The sequence below is a fragment of the Nannospalax galili genome, unplaced genomic scaffold, assembly GCF_000622305.1.
Source record: "Nannospalax galili isolate Female #2095 unplaced genomic scaffold, S.galili_v1.0 scaffold210, whole genome shotgun sequence".
Lineage (NCBI taxonomy): Eukaryota > Metazoa > Chordata > Mammalia > Rodentia > Spalacidae > Nannospalax > Nannospalax galili.
The window spans coordinates 2075734-2100789 of record NW_008329365.1 but is presented as its reverse complement, the minus strand read 5'-3'; the positions used below and the strand labels follow the sequence as shown (position 1 = coordinate 2100789).

Below are 25056 nucleotides of genomic sequence, written 5' to 3'. Positions count from 1 at the left end.
TTTGGAAATTGTTATTGAATATGTTAATGCTGTAATGAAATGCTGCTTCTAATCATGTGGTTATTAAATAAATAATTAAAAAATAAAAATAAATGTTTTATTATTATTTTTAAAAATAAAAATAAAATATTTTTTAAAAAGTTCAAGCCAAGCAGGGTATGATGGAATCCCAGCAGGCAGATCTCTGTGAGAAAAAAACAACAACTAAAGTCAGGAAGATCAGGAGCTCAAAGTCCTCCTCAGCTACATAATCAAGTATGAGGCCAACCTGGACTACATCAGACCTTGTTTGAAAAAAAAAAAAAAAAGATAAATACATATTCTCAGACCAGCCAGGACTACATATAAAAAAGTAATACAAAATTGCTTTTTTTTTTGGTCTTTGAGATAGGGTCTCTGTAGCCCCAGCTGGCCTGGAACTTGCTATGTAGACCAGGCTGGCCTCAAACTCACAGAGATCTGCCTGCCTATGCTTCCCAAGTGCTGGGACTAAAGGCATGTGCCACCACGCCTAGCTAAAACTGCTTTATTTAGGAAGCTGGAGAGATGGCCCTGCAATTAAGAGCACTGGCTACTCTTACAGAGAATCTGGGTTTGATTCCCAGCACCGAAATGATGCCTAACCATCCTTACCTCCAGTTCCAAGGGCTCTGATGCTCTCTTCTGGCCTCTATGGGCATTGCATGTATGTGGTGCACTTACATACATGTAGGCAAAACATACATACACAAAATTAAAGAAAAAAAACACAACTGCTTTTCAAGTTGCAACAACCAAGCCCCAGCAAGCCACATAGGAAGGAAAAAGAACATGGAAAAGCCAAAAGGGAAAAAATGTTCATGGCTTCATTAGAAGGAAGGGTTCTGTGGGGGCTAAAAGGAGATGAAAGTCTCCCCCCACACACACATTGAGTAGCTCCATCTTTTTACTAGTCCAGACCAAAAGAAAAAAAATCCCTGTGGACATGAGCTTTTTCAACTAGGGAACCCAAGAACTCTGCCTAACACTGGCAAAAATAAAGATGTCTGAAAACTTTGAAATGGCTCCCTAGACTGAGGCAGCATGAGGGGCCAGGAGTACAAATCAGCAGGAACCCAAGGCTAGTTTGAGAAACACCACAGTGGGCTGGGGGTTCCACTCTGTAGGTAGTGTGCTTCCTAGCTTGTATGAAGCCCTGGGTTCCAGCCCCAGTACCACACAAATGGTATGGTGGCACATGCCTCTAACCCCAGTACTCGGGAAGTGGAGGCTGGAAGATCAGTTCAAGGTCCTCTTCAGCTGAGTTCAAGAGACTATTTGAGACTCCTCTCAAAAGGAAAGAGGGAGGGAGCTGGGTATGGTGGCATAAATCTTTAATCCCGGGCTGGTTCTAGCAGGTCTCATAGGAGCTCTCTGATTCAAGGCCAGCCTGTCTAGGTAATTTTGAGTCCAACCAAGTCTACATAGTGAGACCTTGTCCCCCCGCCCCCGCAAAAAAAAAGCAGGGGGGAGGGCGAGGAAGGAAAGAGCGAAGGGACCCAGCAAATTGGGGCTTTGGAGATAGGAACTCACTGTGTGTGTAGCTAGGCATACATTAAGCATGGAGAAGGGAAAGTAGGTGGGAAGTGTCTGTCCCTCTCCACACTATTTTCTCAGTGAACGTGGAGACCACCAATTTCTAGGCAGCAAATTCCAGAGATCCTCCTGTCTCCACCTCCTCAGTGCTGGGGTTGCACCACTGCCTGTCTGCAATAACTAAGTTAAAAGAACAGTGGGTAACCTTTATTGTGGGTTCCCTTAAAATAGCTTTACTCTAACTCTTAAAGGTGAACAGCTGAAACAGCTCTACTAACTGCTGTGTGCTACAAACCAGATGTCCTCAGACCTCCAGACCTGCCGACAGACACACACATAACCACCACAGGGCCTCGCACTTGGTTATCCTGCAGAACTAAAATCCCACATTCTTCAAATTTTAAGTAAACCCAAACTGCATAAACTCTATTGTGTAATTCAGTCAGAGCTGACGGGAGTTGGTAATGCAATACTTTTTGCTTTGATTTATTTTATTTTATTTTTTTGCCCTGAATTTCTAATTCTGCCTCTACTTCCCAAATACTGGAATTACAGGCTTGGGGACACTGTTAGGGTTAGCAGTAATTGTCAATCTGACAGAATCTAGGATCATCCGTGAGACTGACCCTGGGGCATATGCCTGCAGGGTTGGGGTGGGGGATTACCTTGACTGCTGAACTGGAGGTGGGAAGACACCCCCCACCACACACACACACACACACACACACACACACACACACACACACAACTTCCTTCAGGGAGTCCTGGACTGCATGAAAAGAAAGTGAGCTAGGCACAGGGTTTCTTGTTTCTTGATGTGATACAATCAAGTTCTTCAAGCTTCCGCTGCCTTGACTTCCCTTCATGATAGACTGTACCTTGAACTGTGAGCTGAAATCAACCCCTTCTTCCTTAGGATACTTTTGTCAGAGTATTCTATCACAGCAACAGGAGAAGAAACCCAGCATGCCTAGTTGCTCTTGTTTTATGAGAAAGGGTCTTGATCTGTAGCCCAAGATATCCTCCAGATCCTCTTGCCTCAGATTACACCACTTTGAGCTTAAAGCAATATTTTATTTATCGACTGACTCTGTGTGTGTGTGTGTGTGTGTGTGTGAGAGAGAGAGAGAGAGAGAGAGAGAGAGAGAGCACAACAAGCATGTAGAGGTCAGAGGATAACCTTTGGGTATCTGTTCTCCACCAGGTGGGTCTAAATTCAGGGCATCAGGCTTGGTGGCAAGCATCTTTAGCTACTTAGCCATCTCACTAGCCCCTAAAGCAACATTTTAAAAGATGCATTGCCTGGAGTTGGGGGTTTAGTTGAGTGGTAGAGCCCTTGCCTAGCAAGCCTAAGGCCCTGGGTTTGGTCCTCAGCTCTGGAAGAAAAAAAAAAAAACCAAAAAAAAACAAAGACAAAAGACGCATCTCCTGAGAAAGAATATACAGAGCTCCTGAAGTGTTCAGTTTTGCAAAAAGTTCAGAACAGTCCAGATTATAGGGATTCAAAAAAAAAAAGGGGGTCTGAGGCCAACGAGATAGGACTACAGTGAATTCGTCCTAAAAGTTTACCTGTCTGCACATGAACTCTCCAGGAAACTAGAGCTCACTGCTATGAAGAAGTCCAATTATAAAAGCAGCAGAAAAGGAGGGGCTGGGGATGTAGCTCAGTTGGTAGAGCGGTCGCTCACCTAGCATGCATGTTCACCGAGTCCAGGGTGTGAGGCCCAACACCGAATAAAACCAAGTGTGATGCCAACTGTGGATCGTGGGGAGGGAGAGGCAGGAGGAACAGGAGTTCAGGTGCATACGGTGTTGAAGGCTAGCCTGGGATACATGGCTTTAAAAAAAAAAAAGCAGAAATCGGAGACGGTGGCAAGCGCGGGTGATACGATTACAGGTCGTTGGTCTAATGCGGCTTTTGAGCATGAGCACATTTGTAAAATGGGCTTAAAACAAAAAGCCCATTTCTATTTTGACTAGAAATTTCGTGTCTGTAAAGGTATTGTTGGAGAATTTCCTCCAATGTTTAGAAGTTTGTTTTGAGCCCACTGATTGATTAACCCACAGCTGTGTCTGGGTGCGCAGCAAGCTTCGCTGTGTGGTTGCTAGGAGACGATTTCTCCGGGACAGGCTTGAAGAGCTGGGGGCCGGGGCCCCTTGGCCACAGCGCCACCAAGCGGCGCTCTGCAGAACTGCAGAGACTGCGTTGGCTTCCCAGTTCTCAAGCCATCTCTTCCAAATGAATTAGGAAGAGAACAGAGCGGAATTGTGTATTCCTTTCAGTCTGCATGCGCGGGGAACTTTGTTCTCCAATAGACGAATCATGCTGCAGTTAGAATGGTGAGGTTGAAAAGACACAGAACTGGTTGCCAAAACTTACTACTTATTTAAATTTTTTGACTGATTTATTTTTATTTTATGAGTGTTTTGCTTGCAAGTATGTAAGTGCACGCTTGCGTTCAGTGCCTGCAGAGGCCAGGAGAGGGCATTGGATACCCTGGAACTGGAGTTAGGGATGGTTGTTAGCTGCCATGTGGGTGCTGGAAAACCAAACCTGGGTCCCCTGCAAAACCAGCCAGTGCTACTGGGACATCTCTCCAATCCCTAGTTTTATTATTTATTTATTTATTTATTTATTTATTTATTTATTTATTTATTTATTATTTTTGTTTGAGGTAGGGTCTTCCCGTAGCCCCAGCTGGCCTGGAATTCACTATGTACACCAGAGATCCACCTGCCTCTGGGATCAAAGGTGTTCACCACCATGCTTAGCTTTGTGTGCGTGCGTGAGTGTGTGTGTGTGTGTCTTTTTTTGAGACAGCGTCTCCTTGTAAGCCCCAGCTGGCCTAGAATTCACTATGTAGACCAGGCTGGCCTCAAACTCACAGAGATCTGCCTGCCTGTGGCTCCCAAGTGCTGGAATGATAGGCGTTGTGCCACCATGCCCAGCTGTCTATTTTTTTATGAAACATAGGCTTACTCTGTAGCCTAAGCTGGCCTGGAACTCAGTGTAGTCCAGATTGGCCTCAAATTTACGATACCCTTCCTGCCTCGGGCTCCCTAGTGCTACAGGATCACAGACATGAGCCACTACATGTGGTACTGGGGACTAACCCTAGAATCTGACATGTCAGATAAGCACTTTACCATTGAACTATATTCCAAGTTCTCTTTTTAATTTTTTCTCTTTTAAATAGCTCCTTACTAATTTGCCTAGGCTGGTTTTGAACTCACTCTGTAGCTCTGGTTGGTCTCGAACTTCTGCTCTTCCTGCCTCAGTCTCCCAAGTAGCCTGGATGGCAAGTCTACACTGCCAGTCTTGACTTCCCTGCTTCTTTTACATACGGTGGTTACAGAAGAGTGGAACCTCAAATCTGGCCCTGGTCAACTATCTCCAAACGAATCTGGTTATAGGGTTTCAAAATGAGTCTGAGCAAATGACAGCAAAGATGGCAAGCCCGGAGGAGGGACTGCCCCCTGGAGGAGGTAAAACTGCCAACCTTAGGGGTGGCTGGTACAGCTCCGTGTACAGCACTTGCCTAGCAAGCCTGAAGCCCGGTTCAATCCTAGCACAGAAGGGGATAAAAAGTCTAGCCTAACTGGCAAATGATTGTTTTCCTCTTAAGTGGTGGAAGACAAAATGGGTACAACTGTCCTTCCTGAGCAAGAAGTCTGGCCCAGGGAATCGGCTTTGGGCTTGTGATGAAGGACTGGGAGCTGTCAGAACAGGACCACATAATTCTCGGAGTGGCTGTTGGAGGTAAATGTGAACTGTGAATGTTGTTTTTGTGTCCCTGAGGCTTAAGCCAATCATCAGCCTGTGCACTGCCTCCAGTGTCTTCTACTTCAGGATGAAGTGGGATGTCAAGAATTCCATTGTGAGGGCTGGAGAGACGGCTCACACTTAAGAGCACTGGCTGCTCTTACAGAAGGCTTGAGTTTGGTTCCCAGCACCCACATGGCAGCTAACAACAGTCCTTAACTCCAGTTTCAGGGGGATCCAATGCCCTCTTCTGGCCTCCACAGGCACTGCACAACACAGGTGCACATGCACACATGCAGGCAATACACTCATACATGTAAAATAAATAATATTTTAAAAAATGTTAAATGCAAGACTAGCCTGGGCTACATAGGGAGACTGTATCAGAAAAGGGAAGGGGAAATCCATTTAAAAAGACAACAACAACAACAACAAAAAAAAACAAAAAACAAAAAACCCCAGTGTAGTAGGCCTACCATCAGCACTGAGGAGGCAGAAGGAGAATCCCAATTCCAGCCTGAGGTACACCCTGTCTCAACAACAAAAGCAAAAAATTAAATTTAAAAAATTAAATAAAAAAACAAGAGGGGCTGGAAAAAGTCTCAGCACTTAAGAGCACTGGCTACCCTTACAGAAGACCCAGGTTTGGTTCCCAGCCCCCACAGGGTAGCTAACAGCCATCTGTAACTCTAGTTCCAGGGGATCCAATGCCCTCTGTGGCCTCCACAGGCATTACATGCGTGTAGTGCACAAATATACATGCAGGCAAAATACTCATACACATAAAATAAAAATCCATAATAAAGCCAGGTGTGATGCTGCACATTGGTAACTCCATCATTTAGGAGGAGGAGGACCAGGAGTTCAAGGTCAGCCCTTGTCTTTACAGTAAATTCTAGACCAGCCTGAGCTACATGATACTGTCTGAAAAATCAAAATCAAACAATAAGTAAATAAACTGGTGAGATGACGGTTTAAGGTGCTTTACTGGTGACTTGAGTTTGATCTCCTGAATCCATGTAAAGGTGGAAGGAGCGAGCCAACTCCACAGAGTTGTCCTGTGACCTCCACACACGTGCTGTGGCATGGGCACAGCCACATACATCAGGAAGCTCACAACCACCTGTAACTCCAGTCCCAGGGTATGTGATCCCCTCTTCTGACCTCTGTGGGCATCCACACATGTGGCATACACTCATACAGACATACACACATACACACAAGTAAAAATAAAAAAATAGAGTCCTCATGTCTGAATTTTTAGGAGAAAGGGTAGTCAGTCCTTGCCTTTGGTATCCTGGTGGGTCATGGTAAGACCACAATAGGGCCAGGAAGTTGAAGGTCTGCCTGAACTGCAGAGCACAGAGAAATGCCAACTGCCACTTCTCCCTTTGGCAAGCCCAGCAAGGAAATGTGCTCACTTGCTTGTAAAATACTCAGAAAAGGGAGTTAAACGTCTTAGGGAGTGTCTGCACGGGTTACAGATGTAAGGGAAACATCGCATTGGTTCAGGCATCAAGGTTTGGGCCAGTGAGAAGGCTCCGTGGGTAAAGGTTCAGCTGCGAAGCTGATGACACAAGTTCAATCCCCAGTACCCAGGTAGGAGAGAGCTAACTCCTCCTGCAGGCTATCCCTCTGACCTCTACAAGCACACCATGGCACACATGCCCCCCATACACAAATAAAACAATGAATTTCGGGGCTGGAGAGATGGCTTAAAAGTACCTAGTTGCTCTTGAAGAGAACCTAGGTTCAGTTCCCAGCACCCATATGGTAGCTAATAACCATTCAGTTCCAGAGGATCTGACACCCTCCTCTAGCCTTCTTGGGTACCAGGCACACATGTGATGCGCTTACATACATCTAGGAAAACACTCGCATACATAAAATAAAAATAAATCAAAATAATTTTGTCGTTTTTTTTGAGTCAGGGTCTCCCTGTAGCCCCAGCCGGCCTGGAACTCACTATGTAGACCAGGCTGGCTCCCATCTCACAGAGATCTACCTGTTTCTGCTTCCACAGTGCTGGGATTAAAGGTGTACACCAGCACACAAGGCTTAAATAAAAATTTTAAAAGAATTTTCAAGGTTTTACAAGCTGCTTAAAGACGGACAAAAACAAGAAAAAGAGGAAAGTAGGCAAAGCTTAGCACTCTCTGCCTTAAAGCCCTGATTAAACTCCATCACAGGGGACTTCCCTGCAAGCTCCATCAGGTTCTACCACATGGAGTGGCTTTCACAGTGAGTCTGGCCAGTGGTTACTTCCACTGTACATAAAAACACACACTATGTTAACTCTTCCTGAATGTGGCTCAGCTGGAGAAATGCAAGTTCCTGAAATGTACAACATGGGGATTTCAATGGAACAAGAGCCACAGTTGGGGCTGGAGAGTTGGCTCAGTAGTTAAGAGCACTGACTGCTCTTACAGAGGACCTGGGTTCAATTCCCAGCACCCACGTGGCAGCTACAAACCGTCCTTAACTCCAGTTCCAGGGGAATCCGAAGCCCTCTTCTGACCTCCAAGGCACTGCACGACATGGGTGCTCTCACATACATGCAGGCAATACACTCATATACATAAAATAAAAATAACAAATATTTTGAAAAAGCCCAGTTAAAGAGCGCACATGCGCGTGCTGTATGTGCATGTATATGTGTGGTTAGTATGCGTGTGTGTGTGTGTGTGTGTGTGTGTGTGTGTGTGTGTGTGTGTGTAAGACAACTTTCAGGAATCAGTTCTCTCCTCCACATGTGGGTTCCAGGGATCAAATTCTAGGTTTTCAGATGTGGTGGTAAATACACTTACCCACTGAGCCATCTCGCTGGTCCAGGAAAGAGCTCTAGTGGAAGGAGCTGACCAACAAAAAGGAACTCGAACAAAAGCCACAAAGACCAGAGCCAATAAGTAAATGCATTTTAAAAAATAGAAAGTTGAATGAAAAAAATATGGAAATCACTTCCAACTTTATATTTAAAGTTTTTTAATCTCTGGCACAGAACAATAATTGAAAGAATTCTGAGAAATTAGACAAAAGTATTTGGTGGGTTTGAGTTGATGGGCCAGGCAAGCTTCTTTTCCTTGGCTTCTCGGTCAAATGAATCATAGATGGAGTCTTTGGTCACTGTTCTGGACATGGGAGGGATTTCTGAAATGCCAACGTAGTTTTTTTTAGCCATCCTTGAGCTGGTTGTGATGGTATAGGCATTGCTTCGGTAACATTTCATGGAGGACATGCAGAAAGTCTCTTTCATCCCTCTCCTAAAATTGGCATTATAAATTGAATACAGCGTAGGTTTTGAGGCAGAAGAACTGAAGGATATCCACGTGATGGCTGTAAAAACGAGCGAGCTTTTCTTATAGTCTTGCTCCTGGGGGTGCCAGAGCTGAGCCACATGAAATGGCAGCCAGGAGAACAGAAACAGCAGGTTTAAGATGAGGAACATCTTAACCGTTTTCACCTTTGTCCTTGGGACAATGTTCATCGTCCTCCTCAAGGTTCGGCCATCAGTGCCTATTCTCCAGATGTACTTTATGACCTTCTGGTAAAATAAGATTATAAGGACAGAGGGAATCACAAAACCCACCAAGAAGTGGATGACAGTATAGGCAGTTCCCTCCCAGGAGGAAGGGAGGAAATAGTTACAATGGCTGTCCCAGTTGGAGCCATAGAAGAAGAACACGGGTGTCAGGAAGGCTGCATCCAAGATCCACGATGCTGCGATCATCTTCTTGGCCTTTTCTCTGGACACCTTGAAGCTCAGCGGGTAGACAATGGTGTAGAAACGGTCTATGCAGATCGAGAGGAGAACGTAGATCTGGACGCCTGGAGTGAGATACTGGAAGTACCGCACCACCTTGCACATCACACTGCCCAGGGTCCACCTTCCCATGGTGAACTGCAGCAGGACAAACGGTGTGCTGGCCACGCTGATGAGAAGGTCGGCACACGCCATGGAGACCACAAAGTAGTTGGTGGTGGACTGAGTCCTCCTACTCCTGTGGATAACCAGACAGACCAGGGAATTGCCAAAGATAGAAAACAACCACAGAGCACCAAAGAAAATGCTGGCTGTGGCCACTTCCCCGGGTCTCAGTCCATACTGAAGGTCTGTTCTGTTGCTCATCCAGCTGTGTTCCTCATACAATTCCATGAGGCCATGGGGAGGCAGAGGCGCAGCCGCTTGAGTGCAGCTGTGGTTCTGGGGGGGCACCAGCAGGGTAGCAGTAACCACAGATGGCTTGCTGTTATCCATTCTGTGAGCAAAAACCATAGTCACTCCTTTTCTCTTAGTTCTGGATAAGACAAGAAGCATGAGACCTCCTGTTAAAACGGTGTCACGTCAGCTGGCTACTAACACAAACCACATTATTCTTTGAGACAAGGTCACTGGCTGGCCAGCAAGCTTTAGGTGTTCTCCCTATGAAGGTTTACCTCCACAGCATGGGGATAATGGCTGCATGCAATAGTGCCCAGCTTTTAAGTGAGTTCTAGGGGATCAAACTCAGGTCCTCATACTTACATGGCAAACACTTTACTGACTGAAGCATCTCCCCAGCCCCCAAAGTATTATTTTCTAAATATCTTTATATATATATATATATATTATATATATGAAACTTTTTTAAAATTGTATATGTATGTGCTTTGCCTGCAAGTATGTTTGTGCACCACATATATGCAGTGCCCAGAAGAGAGTGATAGACCCCTGGAACTGGAGTTATGGATGGTTGTTAGCCACCATGTTGGTGCTAGGATCTGAACCTGGGTCTTCTGCAAAAGCAGCTCTTAACTGCTGAGCCATCTCTCCACCCTGAGAGATGGTATTTTCTGCACTCATGGTTTGGAATGTGGTAGACACTGGGTGAGAATGTGAACCAAGTCAAAATGGCTGTGCTACTCTGTTTATCACTCAGTCCTTCACTGTATCATTTTCCAAGTCTGTTTTGCACTTGTTTTAGCAATACACTGAAATTTCCCAGGGAGCTCTACAAAATACTGATGCCTGGGTCCCACTCCCCAGCTTCAGGATTCTAATTTAGGGGGTCTGGAGCCAGAAAGCATAAGGAGGCATCAAAATTCCCCAGGTGATGCTATTGTTCAGCCACAATTAAGAAACATGACTTCGGATCACTTTTCCATGTTTCTGTCTTCCCACTGAATTATGGGTTCTGGGGGAGGTGTTAATCTTCTCTCCGTGCTCCACAGAGTCAACTGAAGTACTTTGCATTAATAATTGCTTATTAAATATTTACTAAATTGAATCCATAAGGACAGAGAACTCAAACTTCTCCTGTTGTGGCTCTGCTGGGAGAGTTCAATGCAGGAATAGAAGATCATTGTGTATCCTTGGGGTGAGACATGGTGACCACGGGAACAGAGGAAAGCAAGACTCCAATTAGGGCAGATGAAACTGGTCACTCAGACCCGGGCGTGGTGGCGCACACCTTTAAGGCACAGGCATGTGGATCTTTGTGAATTTGAGGCCAGTCTGGTCTACATAGCAAGTTCCAGGTTGGCTGGGGCTACAGGGAGACGCTGTCTCAAAAAGACAAAAAAAAAAAAAAAAAAAAAAAAAAAAAAAAAAAAAAAAAAAAAAAAAATAAAGAAAGAAAGAAAGAAAGAAAGAAAGAAAGAAAGAAAGAAAGAAGAAACGGGTCACTCAGGTAACTGCTGCTAAGGGAGAAAAGAGAAAAGAGGGCGGTTAGGGTCCTCAGACAGGTCCTGCACCCCTGCCCAGGAAAGAGTCTGCTGCTGCATTAGCATCTAGGGTCCCAAGGTAAAAATTTATAAGGCTTCCATTAAATTGGAAATCAATGGCTATCAATAAATGTTTCTGAACCAAAGGGCTGTCTGTTAGCAATGATGTCCAGAAGCACCCGTACATGTCATTTTGGGAATGACATACATGTCACCCGTACATGTCATTTTGGGAATGACAATGAATACAAAAAGTACAACATATCTTTGTTGTTAATGCTGAGACATTCCTCCTGTTCAGGGGACTGAACCCGGGACCTCATGTACACTGTGCACACGCACCAAGCTATATACTGCAGCTTCATGGGACACTCTTAAATGGGCCTCCCAAAAGATCAGTTCTCTGGAAAACCAAACCAAACCCATGTTTGTTCTTGCTGTTTACCATTTGACTACTGCCAGACACAGTGAAGTTACATGTTAACTTACAGTTTTCTGTCTGGCAGAAAGAATAATCCCAAAGGTTAGGGACTTGCTGCCTTGTAGGACTTAACGAGTTTTGTGTCTACCAGTTGACACTGTTTTAATGATGGCATGTTTTTAATGCCCATCAACGCCCATTCCTTCAAAAGCTCTTGGAACCAGCCTTATCTTATTGGGTCCTTCAGGAGTAAGTGAATACATCTTTGATATATGCTCATCCTGTATTTCTATAAATTATAAGTCAACTTTTTGAAACTCATACATGGATGGAAGGACGGGTGGATGAAGAGATGAAGAAATGCCTGGGAGCTGGTGAGAGGAAGTGAAGAATCACATAGAATAGAGGAGCACAGATCACCAACTTTGTGTCCTGCCAAGGGCTGTTCCCGGCTAAGCATATTCATTGCTGGTTAGGCAGTTTCTTGATGCATGATCTTGTGCCATCCAGGCTGGCCTTACATTTCCTCTGTAGCTGAGGATGACCTTCAACTCCTCATTCTCCTGCCTCTGCCTCCCAAAAGCTGGGACTACAGACATGCCGTACCAGATCCAGCAAGTTCTTAAACTCAAAAACCTATTAGGCCAGTCATGGTGGCACACAGCTTTAACCCCACCACTCAGGAGGCAGAGGCAGGTGGAGCGCTGGAGTTTGAGGCCAGCCTTATCTACATAGCAAGTTCCAGGCCAGTCAGAGCCACATAGTGAGACCCTGTCTCAAAACAAACATGGTCAAGCACCTATGGTCAAGTACCTCATGTGTGTAACCCTTTGAGGCAGGTGATATTATTAGTGGTATTTCACAAGTGAAAAAGGCCTGAAGTTCTTTCTGTAGCTCACATAGCTGGAAATGGGGGTCACTTCAGGACTGCCTCACTCCAAAGCCCTTACTCTCACCTATTACCAGGTTTCATGTCTGGAGTTCACAAAGGGCTTGATCTGAATCCAGAAGGTCGAACCTGTACTTGGGTAGATGTGTCTGGACTCCTCATCCAAACATATAGTTATCCCCCCAGCCTTTTGCCTGGTTTGAGAGCTCAGAAATATGACATGCCTTGCCTTAGATGAGGAACTACTGACAGTAGATGGCTGCTAGGGGACCGGAAGTCAGTTTTCTTTAGGGGTATGGTAGGTTGACCATGGGATGGCTGCACACCCATGCATATGGGCAGCACAAATTAGTGGGAGATATTCATATTCATTCACATATGAATAATGTTGAGAGGTGGATGTGGGGGGTCTGGGAAGAGTTAGAATGGGGAGGAGGAGATGAATATGGCTGAAATACATTGTATGTCTGTATGAAACTCTCAAAGAATATAGTAAAAACAGTATACTAAGAAAAGAAGTATGTGACATGATGACTTTAAAAAGATCACACCCTCCATGTCCCACATGGAAACAGCATCGAAAGGCAATGGATGGGCTTGTCTGGAGATATGCCTGTCTTCAGAGTAAAGAATGTGAGAGTATGGAAATGTAGTATGGCTTGACTAACTTCCTTTTAAATGCTAGACATGGGCTTTAATTGAATTGAGAAAAAGGTAGTCAGTAGTATTATCCAACTAAAAACCTGTTTTTAAATTTGAATTGTTTTAGAAAATATTATGGTGACAGGTACTTTTTCTTAAACCATTCCTTATACTGTGGGCTTGTATTACCTGTACATAAAAAGAGAAATGCCTGGGATCATAGGGATGACTCAGCAGTTAGGAGCACCTGTTTGTTTCCCAGCACCCACAGCTATCCATAACTCCAGTTCCAGGAGATTCGGTGCTCTCTTCTGGCCTTCATGGGCACTGAATGTGCATGGTGCGCTTACATACATGCAGGCAATACACTCATGCACATAAAATAAAAATAAATAAATAAAAAAATTTAAGAGAAATCCTGTAACAATGGTGGGCTGGGACTGAATTGTATGGCCTCCCCAGTTAACTATACATTTCGTCCCAACTCCAGAGTCAATGACATCATGTTGATATGTGTAATTAACCAGCTATGGTAGAAATGTTGACACCACAGAAATAGACAAATATGGTAATTTCTTTTTCTTTTTCTCTGCAGAACCATCTACCAAACATTTTCTATCATGCCACTTCTAGGAAAACTGGGTTCACAACAAATTCCTGAACTTAGAGAGGTTTCAGCAGCCCCATGGGGCTCTTTGAAAGCTTTGTGATACTGGCTTGCTTTCTGTCCCTGAGCTAAGGTACTGGGGTGGAAACACTTAGCTAAATGCTTTATAGAACTACTTAAGGCCCAGATAGCCACCAACACCACTATAGTGGGGAAATAGAAAAACCAAAGACAGTAACACATGTGCTTACTACATGCCACCCAGGTAGAACTGCCACATAAAACAGCATACCTAACTGTGAATTTCAGATAGTTTAAAAAAAAAATTTCTGCTGGGTGTGGTGGCACCTGCCTTTAGTCCCAGCACTCAGGAGGCAGAGGCAGGCAGATCTCTATGAATTCAAGGCCAGCCTGGTCTACATAGTAAGTTCCAGGCCAGCTGGGGCTATAGGGAGAACCTGTCTCAAAAAGACCAAAAAAAATTTTTTTTAGCCAGGTATGGTGGTGCACGCCCGACTCTAAAAAATATTTATTATTTTTATTTTATGTGTATGAGTATATTGCTTGCATGTAAGTGCATCCATATCATGCAATGCCCATAGAGGCCAGAAGAGGGCGTTGGATCCCTTGGAACTGGAGTTACAGATGGTTGTTACAGACCATATGGGTGCTCTTCAAACCTGGGTTCTCTTCAAGAGCAGTCGGTGCTCTTAACCATTGAGCCATCTCTTCAGCCCCCAAATTTCAGATAATTTTTAACTTAAGTACATTCCAGGCAACTTTTAACTTATAAGTCATCCTATTTTTGTTTGATAAATCTGGAAAACTCTATACCCACAACATAATCTGCTAGAAAAAAAATCTTTCATTTCAACTGTATAAGCAAATTTAAAATATTTTATTTATTATTTTTATTTTATGTGCATGCAATGTATTGCCTGCATGTAGGTAAGTGCACCCATGTTGTGCAATGTCCATGGAGGACAGAAGAGGCTGTCAGATCCCCTGGAATTGGAGCTGGACAGTTGTTAGCTGCCATGTGGGTGCTGGGATTTGAACCCGGGTCTTTTGCAAGAACAGTCAGTGTTCTTAACCACTGAGCCATCTCTCCAGCCCCGATATAAGCAAATTTAAAAGTGATTATGTATGTATGCTTTGGAATCAGAAATAACTGAATACGTAAGTGTGTGTGCGCACATACATGTGGCATGAAAGCCAAAGAGAGATTATCTGGGGTAGGGAGAGGACCAAAGGGAGGGGTGTGCATGGAAGGGTGGTGGGAAAGGTGAGTATAGCAACAGACAGTGACATATACGTATGTATGAAAATGTCATTGTTTTGTACAATAACTAAAAATTTTAAAAAGGGGACTAGAGAAATGGTTCAGTGGTTAAGGGCACTGGCTGCTCTTGCAGAGGACCCAAACTCAATTCTCAGCACACACACTAAGAGGCTCACAACCATTGTAACTCTAACTCCAGGGAATCCAACACCCTCTCTAGCTTCCACAGGCACCTGCATGTACACACAAACACACACATAAAAATAGATAATAAATTAAGTACAAATTTTAAGACGGTATTTGAAGTATAAATGCTACTATCAGTTACTAACTGAACGACATTGAACATGTTACTTAACTACCTTTTTTTTTGAAACAGGGCATCACGTAGCCCAGGCTAACATCTAATTTATGCCCTCTTCTGTCCCCAATGCGCACCTGGACACAGATGGTACACAGACAGACAAAGCAGCCACTCATACATAATATAACTAAAAACAGGTATTTTAAAATACATTTAAGAGATAAATAGGTCAGTGAGATGGCTCAGCGGATAGAAGCACTTGCCATGTTAGCCTGACAGTTAAGATCCCCAAAACCTATGTAGAGAGAAATGGTTCCCAAAAGTTGTCCTCTGACCTCCACACCGGGTCTTCTGAAAGAACAGTCAGTGTTCTTAACCACTGAGCCTTCTCTCCAGCCCCAAGTATAAGCAAACTTAAAAGTGATTATGTGTGTATGCTTTGGAATCAGAAATAGCTGAATACATACATGTGTGTGCACACATATATATGACATGAAAGCCAAAGGGAGATTATGTGTCCACACACCATGTCCACCTTCACATACACACAGTAATAAAATAATTTAAAAGATATGGATAATAAAGGCAAAGTCTTTATTAACATGTAAATGATTTTTAAAGAGCATATATTTTTACATTTTATCAGCAGTGGCCTCTTCAGTGACCCTATCACTAAACTCCATGGTCTTCGAGGAGATGAATGGGGGCCTATCCTGTGACACACTGGTCTTGGCAAGTGGTGGTACAGTGTTGAGGCACTAGTGGTTACAGGAGTGTGAAGATGACTTTTTTTTTGTCTTTTTGAGCCGGTCTCCCTGTAGCCCCAGCTGTCCTGGAACTCACTATGTAGACCAGGCTGGCCTTGAACTCACAGAGATCTGCCTGCCTCTGCCTCCCGAGTGATAGGATTAAAGGCATGAGTCACCATGCTGGGCCGAAGGCGGCATTTTAACAGTGATTCTGCCCAGAGCTCAGCAGAACCCAACTGTGCTGGACTACAGGCCAGTGACTGAGGGTGAGACATTCGGACCTACCCTGACCCCAGACTTCTGGGGAGAAGCTACCCTTTAAAAAAAGTTGGGTGGGTGGAGTGGTGAGCAGGTAGGTGTGTGTGTGCCACTGTGCCAGTGTAGAGTTCAGAGGACAACTTGGGGGAGTTGGTTTTCTCCTTCCATCGTTGGGTCTGTGGCTAAACTCAGGTTGTTAGGCTTGGTAACACATACCTTACCCACTGAGCCATCTCACCAGCCCCAGAAATTACCCCTTTTTTGGTGCTTCCCAGTACATTCTTCGCAACACAGCCAGTGTACCGCTGAGGCAAATCTGGCCTTGGATTGCCCTCTAGTGCTCTAACAGTGGCAATACACCAACAATGGGCTGGCAGAAAACCAGACTTAAGCTGCATCTGGTGCTAAAACAGCAGAAGAGTCTACAGGCACTACTGGCTTGCTCGAACAATTCTGCAGTGATACCAAATTATGAAGTCAGGATTAGATGTCTAATCTTTCAATGTTCAGACAACATCATGAAACTCACGTAAGGGTGGAAGGAGACACAAACCACAAAGTTGTCCTCCGGCCTTTACACATGCACACCACCCATAATAATAAAATTTTTGAAAGTTTTGAAAAAGAGGAACTTTGCTGTTTAATGTAGCTTAGTGCTTTCTTACCATACACCATGCTCACGGTTCAATCCCTAGTGGGGATTTTTTGGGGTGACACAACACCCAGGAAAACATGACCCACCTAAAGGACAAAATAAGAAACTGGCCACAGTGTAATCATTTGGGCATCTTTCTCAGATGGAGAACTAATTTCCTTTTACAGAACTGAGAATTGCACGTAGGACCTCATGTATACTAAGTGCCATCACTGAGCACATTCTCAGCCCTCTTTTCCCTTTTGGTTTGGAGACAGTATCTCACTAAGTGTTCCCAGACCTCACTCTGCAGCCAGGCAGGCACCCAACTTTTGATCCTCCTGCTTCAGCCTCTCAAGTGACCACAGGCTTGCACTACTGAGACTGACTTAGATAAAGAACAAAGGGGGTGGGGAAATGGTTTGGTAGGTAAAGTATTTATCATGCAAGCATGAGGACATGAGTTCAAATCTCCAGAATCCACATAAAGCATGGCATGATTGTGCACATCTATAATCCCAGTCCTCCTATGAGGAAAAGGGAATCAGAGACAGGAAACTCCATGGAAGTTCCTGGACTAACTAGCCTGACATAGTAGAGAACCACAAGAGACACTGTCTCACACAAAGTGGAAGGCAAGGACCACATCTGTACTTGTCATCTGATCTCCACAAACATACATGTTATATACCACACTCACACACAAGTGTGCACATACACACAAAATACTTAAGGGAAGATTTAAGGGGCTAGGGAGATGGTTCACTTGGTAAAGTACTTGTCATGTAAGCATGAAGACTTGAGTTCAGATTCCCAGCACCAACTTAAAAAAGCAGGTATGGTGGTGGTATGTGTCTGTGATCCCAGGGTTTAGCAGTGGAGACAGAAGGAGTCTAGGGGCTTGATAGCTAGCCAGTCTAGCCAAATCAGGGAGCTCCACATTCAGTGAGTCTCAAAAAATAATATTTAGAGACAGCGGAAGATACCTGATCTTGACCTCTGGCCTCCACATGTGAGTATACATCTGTAAGAATTTGTGCATATACAAACACATATACAAAAAAAAAGAATTTAAAATTGCTATTTTTAGCCAGGTATGGAGAATAACTGTAATCTTAGCACTTAGGAGGTGGAGGCAGGAAGATCAGGAGTTCAAGGCTATCCTTGGCTACATACTGAGTTGAAGGCTAGCCTGGCTATAGGAAACCCTGTCTTTAAAAAAAGAAAGAAAGAAAAAGGCCCAACTATATGCTGCTTATAAGAAACTCAATTCACTTCTAAGGATACATATAGACTGCAAGTAGGCATAGAGAGTAAAATAGTTCATGCAAACAGAATCCAAAGGAAAGTAAAATTAGTTGTGTATCAGGTAACATTGATTGAAAATCAAAAGCAGCAAAAATGGACAAGGAAGGTCATTATATAATGATAAAGGGGTCAATTCAGTAAGAGGCATGGGGGTTGGGGATTTAGCTCAGTGGTAGAGCACTTGCCTAGCAAGCACAAGGCCCTGGGTTCAGTCCTCAGCTCAGGGGGGAGGGGCGGGGGGAACAAGGCAGTAAGAGGAAGGACAATTCTAAGCTTCTCTGTATCCAATATCAAAGCACCCAAATATACAAAGCAAACATTAGTAACCCTAAAGGGAGAGGGACACTCCAACACAGTAACGTTGGTGACTTTAACAGCCCACTCTCAGCAATGGATCCTCCAGGTGTAAAATGAACGTGGAAGAACAGTTTAACAACACCACAGCTCAACTATTTAACTCCCTCCCTCCCTCCCTCCCTCCCTTTCTCCCTCCTTCCTTTCCTTTCTTCCTTTGACAGGACCTCACATACCCTAGACTAGCCTCAAACTTATAATATAGTGGAGAATGACCCTGAACTTCTAATCCTTCTGCCTCCACTTACCAAATGCTGGGATTACAGGAGCTGCCTCTAATCCTACCCCTGGACAGGACTGAGTCAAGAAAATTGCAAATTTGAGGCCAGGCTAGGCTACATAGTAATTTGCAGGTCAGCCTAGGCTACACAGTGATTTGTAGGCCAGCCTAGGCTACATAGTGATTTGCAGGCCAGCCTAGGCTACACAGTTGATTTGCAGGCAAGCCTAGGCTACAACATAGGAAGACTCTGTCTCAGAAAATAGACTATAATAACAGTGCTCGCTTCAGCAGCACATATACTAAAATTGGAACAATACAGAGATTAGTGTGGCCCCTACAAAAGGATGACACACAAATTCATGAAGTATTCCATATAACGACAGCCAGGCATGGTGGCGCACACCTTTAGTCCCAGAACTTGGGAGGCAGAGGCAGGCAGATCTCTGTGAGTTCAAGGCCAGCTGGGGCTACAGGGAGACTCGATGTGAGTTCAAGGTCAGCCTGGTCTGCAGTGAGTTCCAGGATAGCTGGATCTACAGGGTGACTCGATCTCAAAAAAGACACACACACACACACACACACACACACACACATACACACACACACACACAAAGAATATGTTCAAAGATTGAACCTTGCCTCATGAGCTCATGATTTAAAAACTGAACAAATCAGGTATAGGCAAAATATACCTCAACATAATAAAAATCAAACATAGTAAGACAACAGTAAATACTACTAAGTGGAGAAAAGCTGAAAAATTTTTCCTAAGGCAAGGATGCCTATTTCCATCACTTTTATTTAGTACGGCACCAAAAGTCCTAGCCAGAGCAATCAAAGCAGGAGAAAGAAAACAAAGGTATGTCCAAGCTGGAAAAGAACAAGCCAAACTGTCAGCTTGCAAATGGTATGCTCACATGTATAGAAAACCCCAAAACTCACTGAAAACTTCAAACTAATATGAAAACTCAGCAAAGCTACAGGAAATAAAATTAATACACAAAAACCCAACCTTTTATATACACCGCAAATCATCTAAATTAGTATTCAAGAAAGTAAGTCTCAGGTTAATAACTGCAAAACAAACAAGAAACTTAGGGATACATTTAATCTGAGATGTAAAAGATCATCACAGGGGCTAGAGAGATGGCTCAGCGGTTAAGAGAACGGGCTGCTCTTGCAGAGGACGCAGGTTCTGTTCCCAGCACCCACATGGAGGCTAACAACTGTCTGTAACTCACTATAGTTCCAGGGGATCCAATGCCTTCTTCTGACCTCTGCAGGCATTGCATGACATGGGTGCACTTAAATACATGCAGGCAATACACACATACACATAAAAAATAAAAATTTTAAAAAGATCACTACAATGAATATTATTGTAAAATATTTATGAAAGAAATTGAAAAGGATTCAGGTGAAAGAAAGAAGGCAAATAGGAGGACGGAGGAGAGGGAAGGGAAAGGAGAGAAAGACAATCCTGTATTCATGAGCTGGAAGACTCAGTATCACTAAAATTTCCATGTTAGGGGGCTGGAGAGATAGCTCAGCAGTTAAGAACACTGGTTGTTCTTGCAGAAGACCTGGGTTCGAATCCCAGCACCCACATGGCAGCTAACAACTGTCCATAACTCCAGTTCCAGGGGATCTGATGCCGTCTTCTGACCTCTTCAGGCATTGCAATGACATGAGTGCACATACATACACGCAGGCAACACACTCATAACATAAAATAAAAATAAAAATTTTAATTAGTAAATAGGCATTGCATGACACAGGTGCACTTATATACATGCAGGCATAACACTCAGACACATAAAATAAAAATAATAAATAAAATATTTAAAATAAATTTCCATGTTAGTCAAAGTTATCTACAGGTTCAATGCAATCTCTACCAAAATACCAATGACATTCTTCATAGAATTAGAAAGCAAAACAAAACAAAATGCATCTACCAAATATCAGATTACCAGGCCTCCCAAGTAGCCAAAGTAATTTTGAGTAAATAAATAAAGCAGGAAGCATTGCCCTACTTGACTTCAAAATATACTGTGAAGTTGTAGTAATCAAACCAACATGGTATCTGCATTAAAATATGCACAATCATGGGGCTGGAGAGATGGCTCAGCACTTAAGAACTCTGGTTGTTCTTACAGAAGACCTGGGTTCGAATCCCAGCACCCACTTGCCAGCTAACAACTGTCCATTACTCCAGCCCCAAGGGATCCAACAGCCTCTTCTGTCCTCTGCGGGCATTGCATGACACAAGTGCACTTACCTATTTACTTAACCCACCCCCCCCACACACAATCATAGGTGCCAGGGAGATGGCTCTGAATAAAGGCACCTGCCGCCAAGCCTGTGCTCTATCCCCAGGATGACAGTGGAGAAACCTGACTCCTACAAGTTGTCCTCTGACCTCCAGGTGTGCACCATGGCCTGTGTATCAACACTCCTCAAAAAAAAAAAAAAAAAAAAAAATCTAATTAAATGTAATAAAGATAAAACATTTAAAAAACCACACACAGAGACCAACAGAACGGAACAGAGAACATAGAAGTAAACCCACACAACTACAGCCAACTGATTTTTGACAAGGGTGTTTAGAACATTGGAGAAAGGCCAATCTTCTCAACAAATGGTGCTGGGAAAATAGGATGTCTGCACAAATAAGAATGAAGCCAAATTTTTATTTCTTACCAGGTGTAAAAATCAACTCAAAGTGGATGAAATATCTGAGTAGGCCTGAAACTGCTAAACTACTAGAAGGAAACAGAAAAATGCTTAAAGACACTGGAATGGGCAAGAAATTTTTGGATGGTGCTTAGACCCACCAAAGAACAGTCTCAATAGTGGGAATACCCAGATCAGTTTGACTTGGGGGCATGTCTGTGGCTGATTGTCTTGATTGTTAATTGATAGAGGAGGGCTCAGCCCCTGTGGGTGGCACCATTCCCTAGGCAGGTGGTCCTGGGCTATAGGAGTGAGCCAGCTAAGTGGGGAGAGGGACGGTGCTCTTCTATGGTTTCTACTTTAAGTTCCAGCTTGAGTTCTTGCCCTGACTTCCCTCCATGATGGACTGTGACCTGCAAGCTGAAATAAACCCTTTCCTCCTCTAAGCTGCTTTTGGTCTGTGTTTTATTTCAGTAACAGAAAGGAAGTTATAACAGGTGGGATGCCAGTAGCACAAAAACAAACACAGAAGTGGACAACTGGTAAGATGGCTCAGCAGTTAACAAACCCTTGTTACACTTGCTGCTCTTGCAGAAAACTATATTTCTGTTTCTAGCACTGTGTTGGGTAGTTCACAACCTCCTGCAACTCCAGCTCCAGGGGATCTGAGGCCCTCTTCTGGTCTTCATGGGCACCTGCATGCATATATGCATATGCACACAGACATAACACAGAAGTAAAAATAAAATAAATAAACCTTCAAAAAAAAAATAGATGATAGGGCTGGAGAGACGACTCAGTGGTTAAGGGCAGTGGCTACTCTTGCAGAGGATGGGGTTTGGTTCCCAGCACCCACATAGTGGCTAACAATCATCTGTAACTCCAGTTCCAGGCAATCTAATGCCCTCTTCTGGCCTCCTCAGGCACCAGACATGCATATGGTATACATACATACATACATACATACATACATACATGTAGGCAAAACACTCATACACATAAAATTTAAATTATTAAAATATTTTTTAAAAATAGATGGAATTCCATCATATCAAAAAGACTCTGCTAGAGGCTTCAACTAAGGTGGAGGATTAGAAGCCACCTCTTTACACTACAGTACAGACACTTGCCTTTAATCCCGGCACTTGGGAAGCAGAGACAGGCGGATCTCTGTGAGTTCAAGGTCAACCTGGTCTACATAGCAAGTTATAGGCCAGCTGGGGCTACAAGGAGACCCTGTCTCAAAAAGACCAAAAAAAAGAATAGATTTGATTCCAAAGAAAGCACTGGAAGGTCACACAGGGTGAAAGGACAGCTGAATAGTGCTGAGAAACAGGAGAAGCTCAGCAAAATGGACAGTCACACAGCCCAGCTGACAATTTCCCTTGGAGTGAGGGAGGCAGAAGCCTCATCCAAAAGGCAAGTCAGGTGGTCCAAGCAAAGAGACAGTTTGTCCACAGCCCTCACGAGCATCAAGCCCAGGTTTTGATGATGGCAACTCAAGTGTAACAGGCCAGCAGTGGAGAGGAGTCAATTCCACTGCTCAGACGACTGTGGCAGCACACCACCTACAGAGAGAAGGTATGGCTTAAAACAGAGCTGCCCTGAGCACCCAAGGATAGAGAACAAGTCAGAGAGCCTGAGTTCAACCTGCACTGTCCCAGAATGAGAGGCAGCCTTGAGATGCAATGCATAGAACAGGAGGGCTGGGTGCTGATAAGCCAGAAAGAGCAGGTACCAGCTGGCTCCACACAGGCGGTGAGGCCTCCAGAGGGAGGTGGCTGCTCTGGGTTGGCTAGGAGCTGTCCTTAATTGAGAATCACTTTGGCATTTGATACAGCCTGAGTCGAGGGTCAGGTGCTCTCACAGACTAACATCAACATTTGGGGACACTATTTATGTACGCTAATGTCCTCAATCAAGGTTTCCCAAAAAGCTTTCCTCAAGTTTATGAAACTGACGTTCGATTTGATTTTATACTAACCGTTATTTCTCATGGGCAAATTATGCAAATATATGTGAAAATACAGTCAGACATTTCTGTTTCACATGATTAATGCATATACTTAGTGCCAGTTTTAGACATTTAAAAAATTTATTGTTGTATGCTCAAGCCAGACAAAATCCCAGCACAGACATGGGGAAGTGAGTAAGAAACCCCAACGCTATGTGAGGAGGACCTACTGGCAACTGGTGACTGCTGGGACAGGGAGAGTCAGTCTCATTTAAGGATGAGACTCTTAGTAGGTTGACCAGGCTCAGTGGATGAACCCACACCAAAGGGTATTCGGGGACACAAACCTGACTCTATAGGCCTTAATACACACACATACACACATACACACACACACACACACACACACACACACACACACACACACAGAAATTTGGTGGGGGACTAGAGAGAGGGAGTGCAATGCTGTGGAGGTCAGAGGAGGGTTTTGGATTCCCCTGGAACTGGAGTTAAGGACGGTTTGCAGCCACCATGTGGGTGCTGGGAATCGAATCCAGGTCCTCTGCAAGAGTAGTCAGTGCTCTTAACCACTGAGCCATCTCTCCAGTCCCTCAATTATTTTTTAAAAATAAATCATAGCAAAGTTTGGTAGTTTATTAGTAAGCAATTATTTACAAGACATTTTCTGTCTAGGACTCAGCAATATATTTCAACATCTCTGTCCTGCTATACCAAAAATGCACACCTAAAATCAGCAGTGTGTGTGGTTGGTGGGGGTGTGTGTGACAGGGTTTCTTGTAGCCCAGGTTGGCCTTCACTTGCTATGTAGCTGGGGATGACCTTTAACTTCTGATTCTCTCGCCTCACTGAGTGCTAGGATTATAGATGTGCAGCATCATACCTAGTTTATATAAAAATGCGGATCAAATCCAGGGCTTCCTATGCAACAGGCAAGCACTGTACCCAATGAGTCACATCCCCAGCTTACATTGGATTTTTTTTCTTTTTCTTTTTTGCTATTTTGTTGCTGTTCTGTGGCAGGGTCCTATGGCCCAGGAGGACTCTGAACTCCAGGCAATCCTCCTGCCGCAGCCTCCCTAGTGCTGGGATTACAAGCACGAGCCATCATATCCAGCTTTGAGATGGGGTCCTGCTATGTTCCCTCGACTGATCTTGAATTCATGGGTTCTAACTATCCTTCTTCCAGTCAGTGACTATAGGTATGTGCCACCAGGTCATGCTGAAATCGGAGTTATTTTTTAATTTATCTATTTTTAAAATTCTTTAATTGCATTTGGTCTGTGTGTATGCATGCATGCCAGTGCATCCGTGCCATCCTGCATGTGCAGAAGTCAACTTGTAGGTTCTCTCCTTACCATGTGATCCTAGGGATTGAACTCAAGTCTCCAGACTTGGTGGTAAGCATATTTACCTGCTGAGTCATCTAGCTGGCCTCAGAAATTTCAAATTAATTCATTCATTTATTTATTTTTGGTCTTTTTGAGACAGGGTCTTCCTGTAGCCCCAGCTAGCCTAGAACTCACTATGTAAACCAGGCTGGCCTTGAACTCACAGAGATCCACCTGCCTCTACCTCCCAAGTGCTGAGATTAAAGGAGTGTGCCTGGCAGAAATTTCAATTCTTAACAGTCTAAAATGCTTGGCACAGAGAACAATGGAAAGGTAAGAGGGAAAAAAAAAAAATCCAGTTATTCTCCCTATTTAGAAACTGTGGGATG

The 25056-nt window shown here is 44.0% G+C and overlaps 1 protein-coding gene and 1 non-coding gene across 4 annotated transcripts in view; one reads left to right on the top strand and one right to left on the bottom strand.

Annotated features, from left to right (window-relative positions):
* Nucleotides 1-8180: 8180 nt before the first annotated feature.
* Gpr19 (G protein-coupled receptor 19) overlaps nucleotides 8181-25056 on the bottom strand; it is a 37796-nt gene continuing 20920 nt past the window's right edge. For 2 of the 3 annotated variants that reach the window (XM_029565716.1, XM_008837523.1), the window contains one exon: nucleotides 8181-9612. In XM_029565716.1, the coding sequence (XP_029421576.1) occupies nucleotides 8343-9590 (1248 nt within the window). In that variant the 5' untranslated portion in view covers nucleotides 9591-9612 and the 3' untranslated portion in view covers nucleotides 8181-8342. The remainder of the gene's footprint in view (nucleotides 9613-25056) is intronic. The other variant, XM_029565719.1, reaches the window with a different exon arrangement.
* Nucleotides 18964-19067, top strand: LOC115071196. Its single transcript, XR_003850303.1, has one exon. It is a non-coding gene; the product is annotated as a U6 spliceosomal RNA (small nuclear RNA).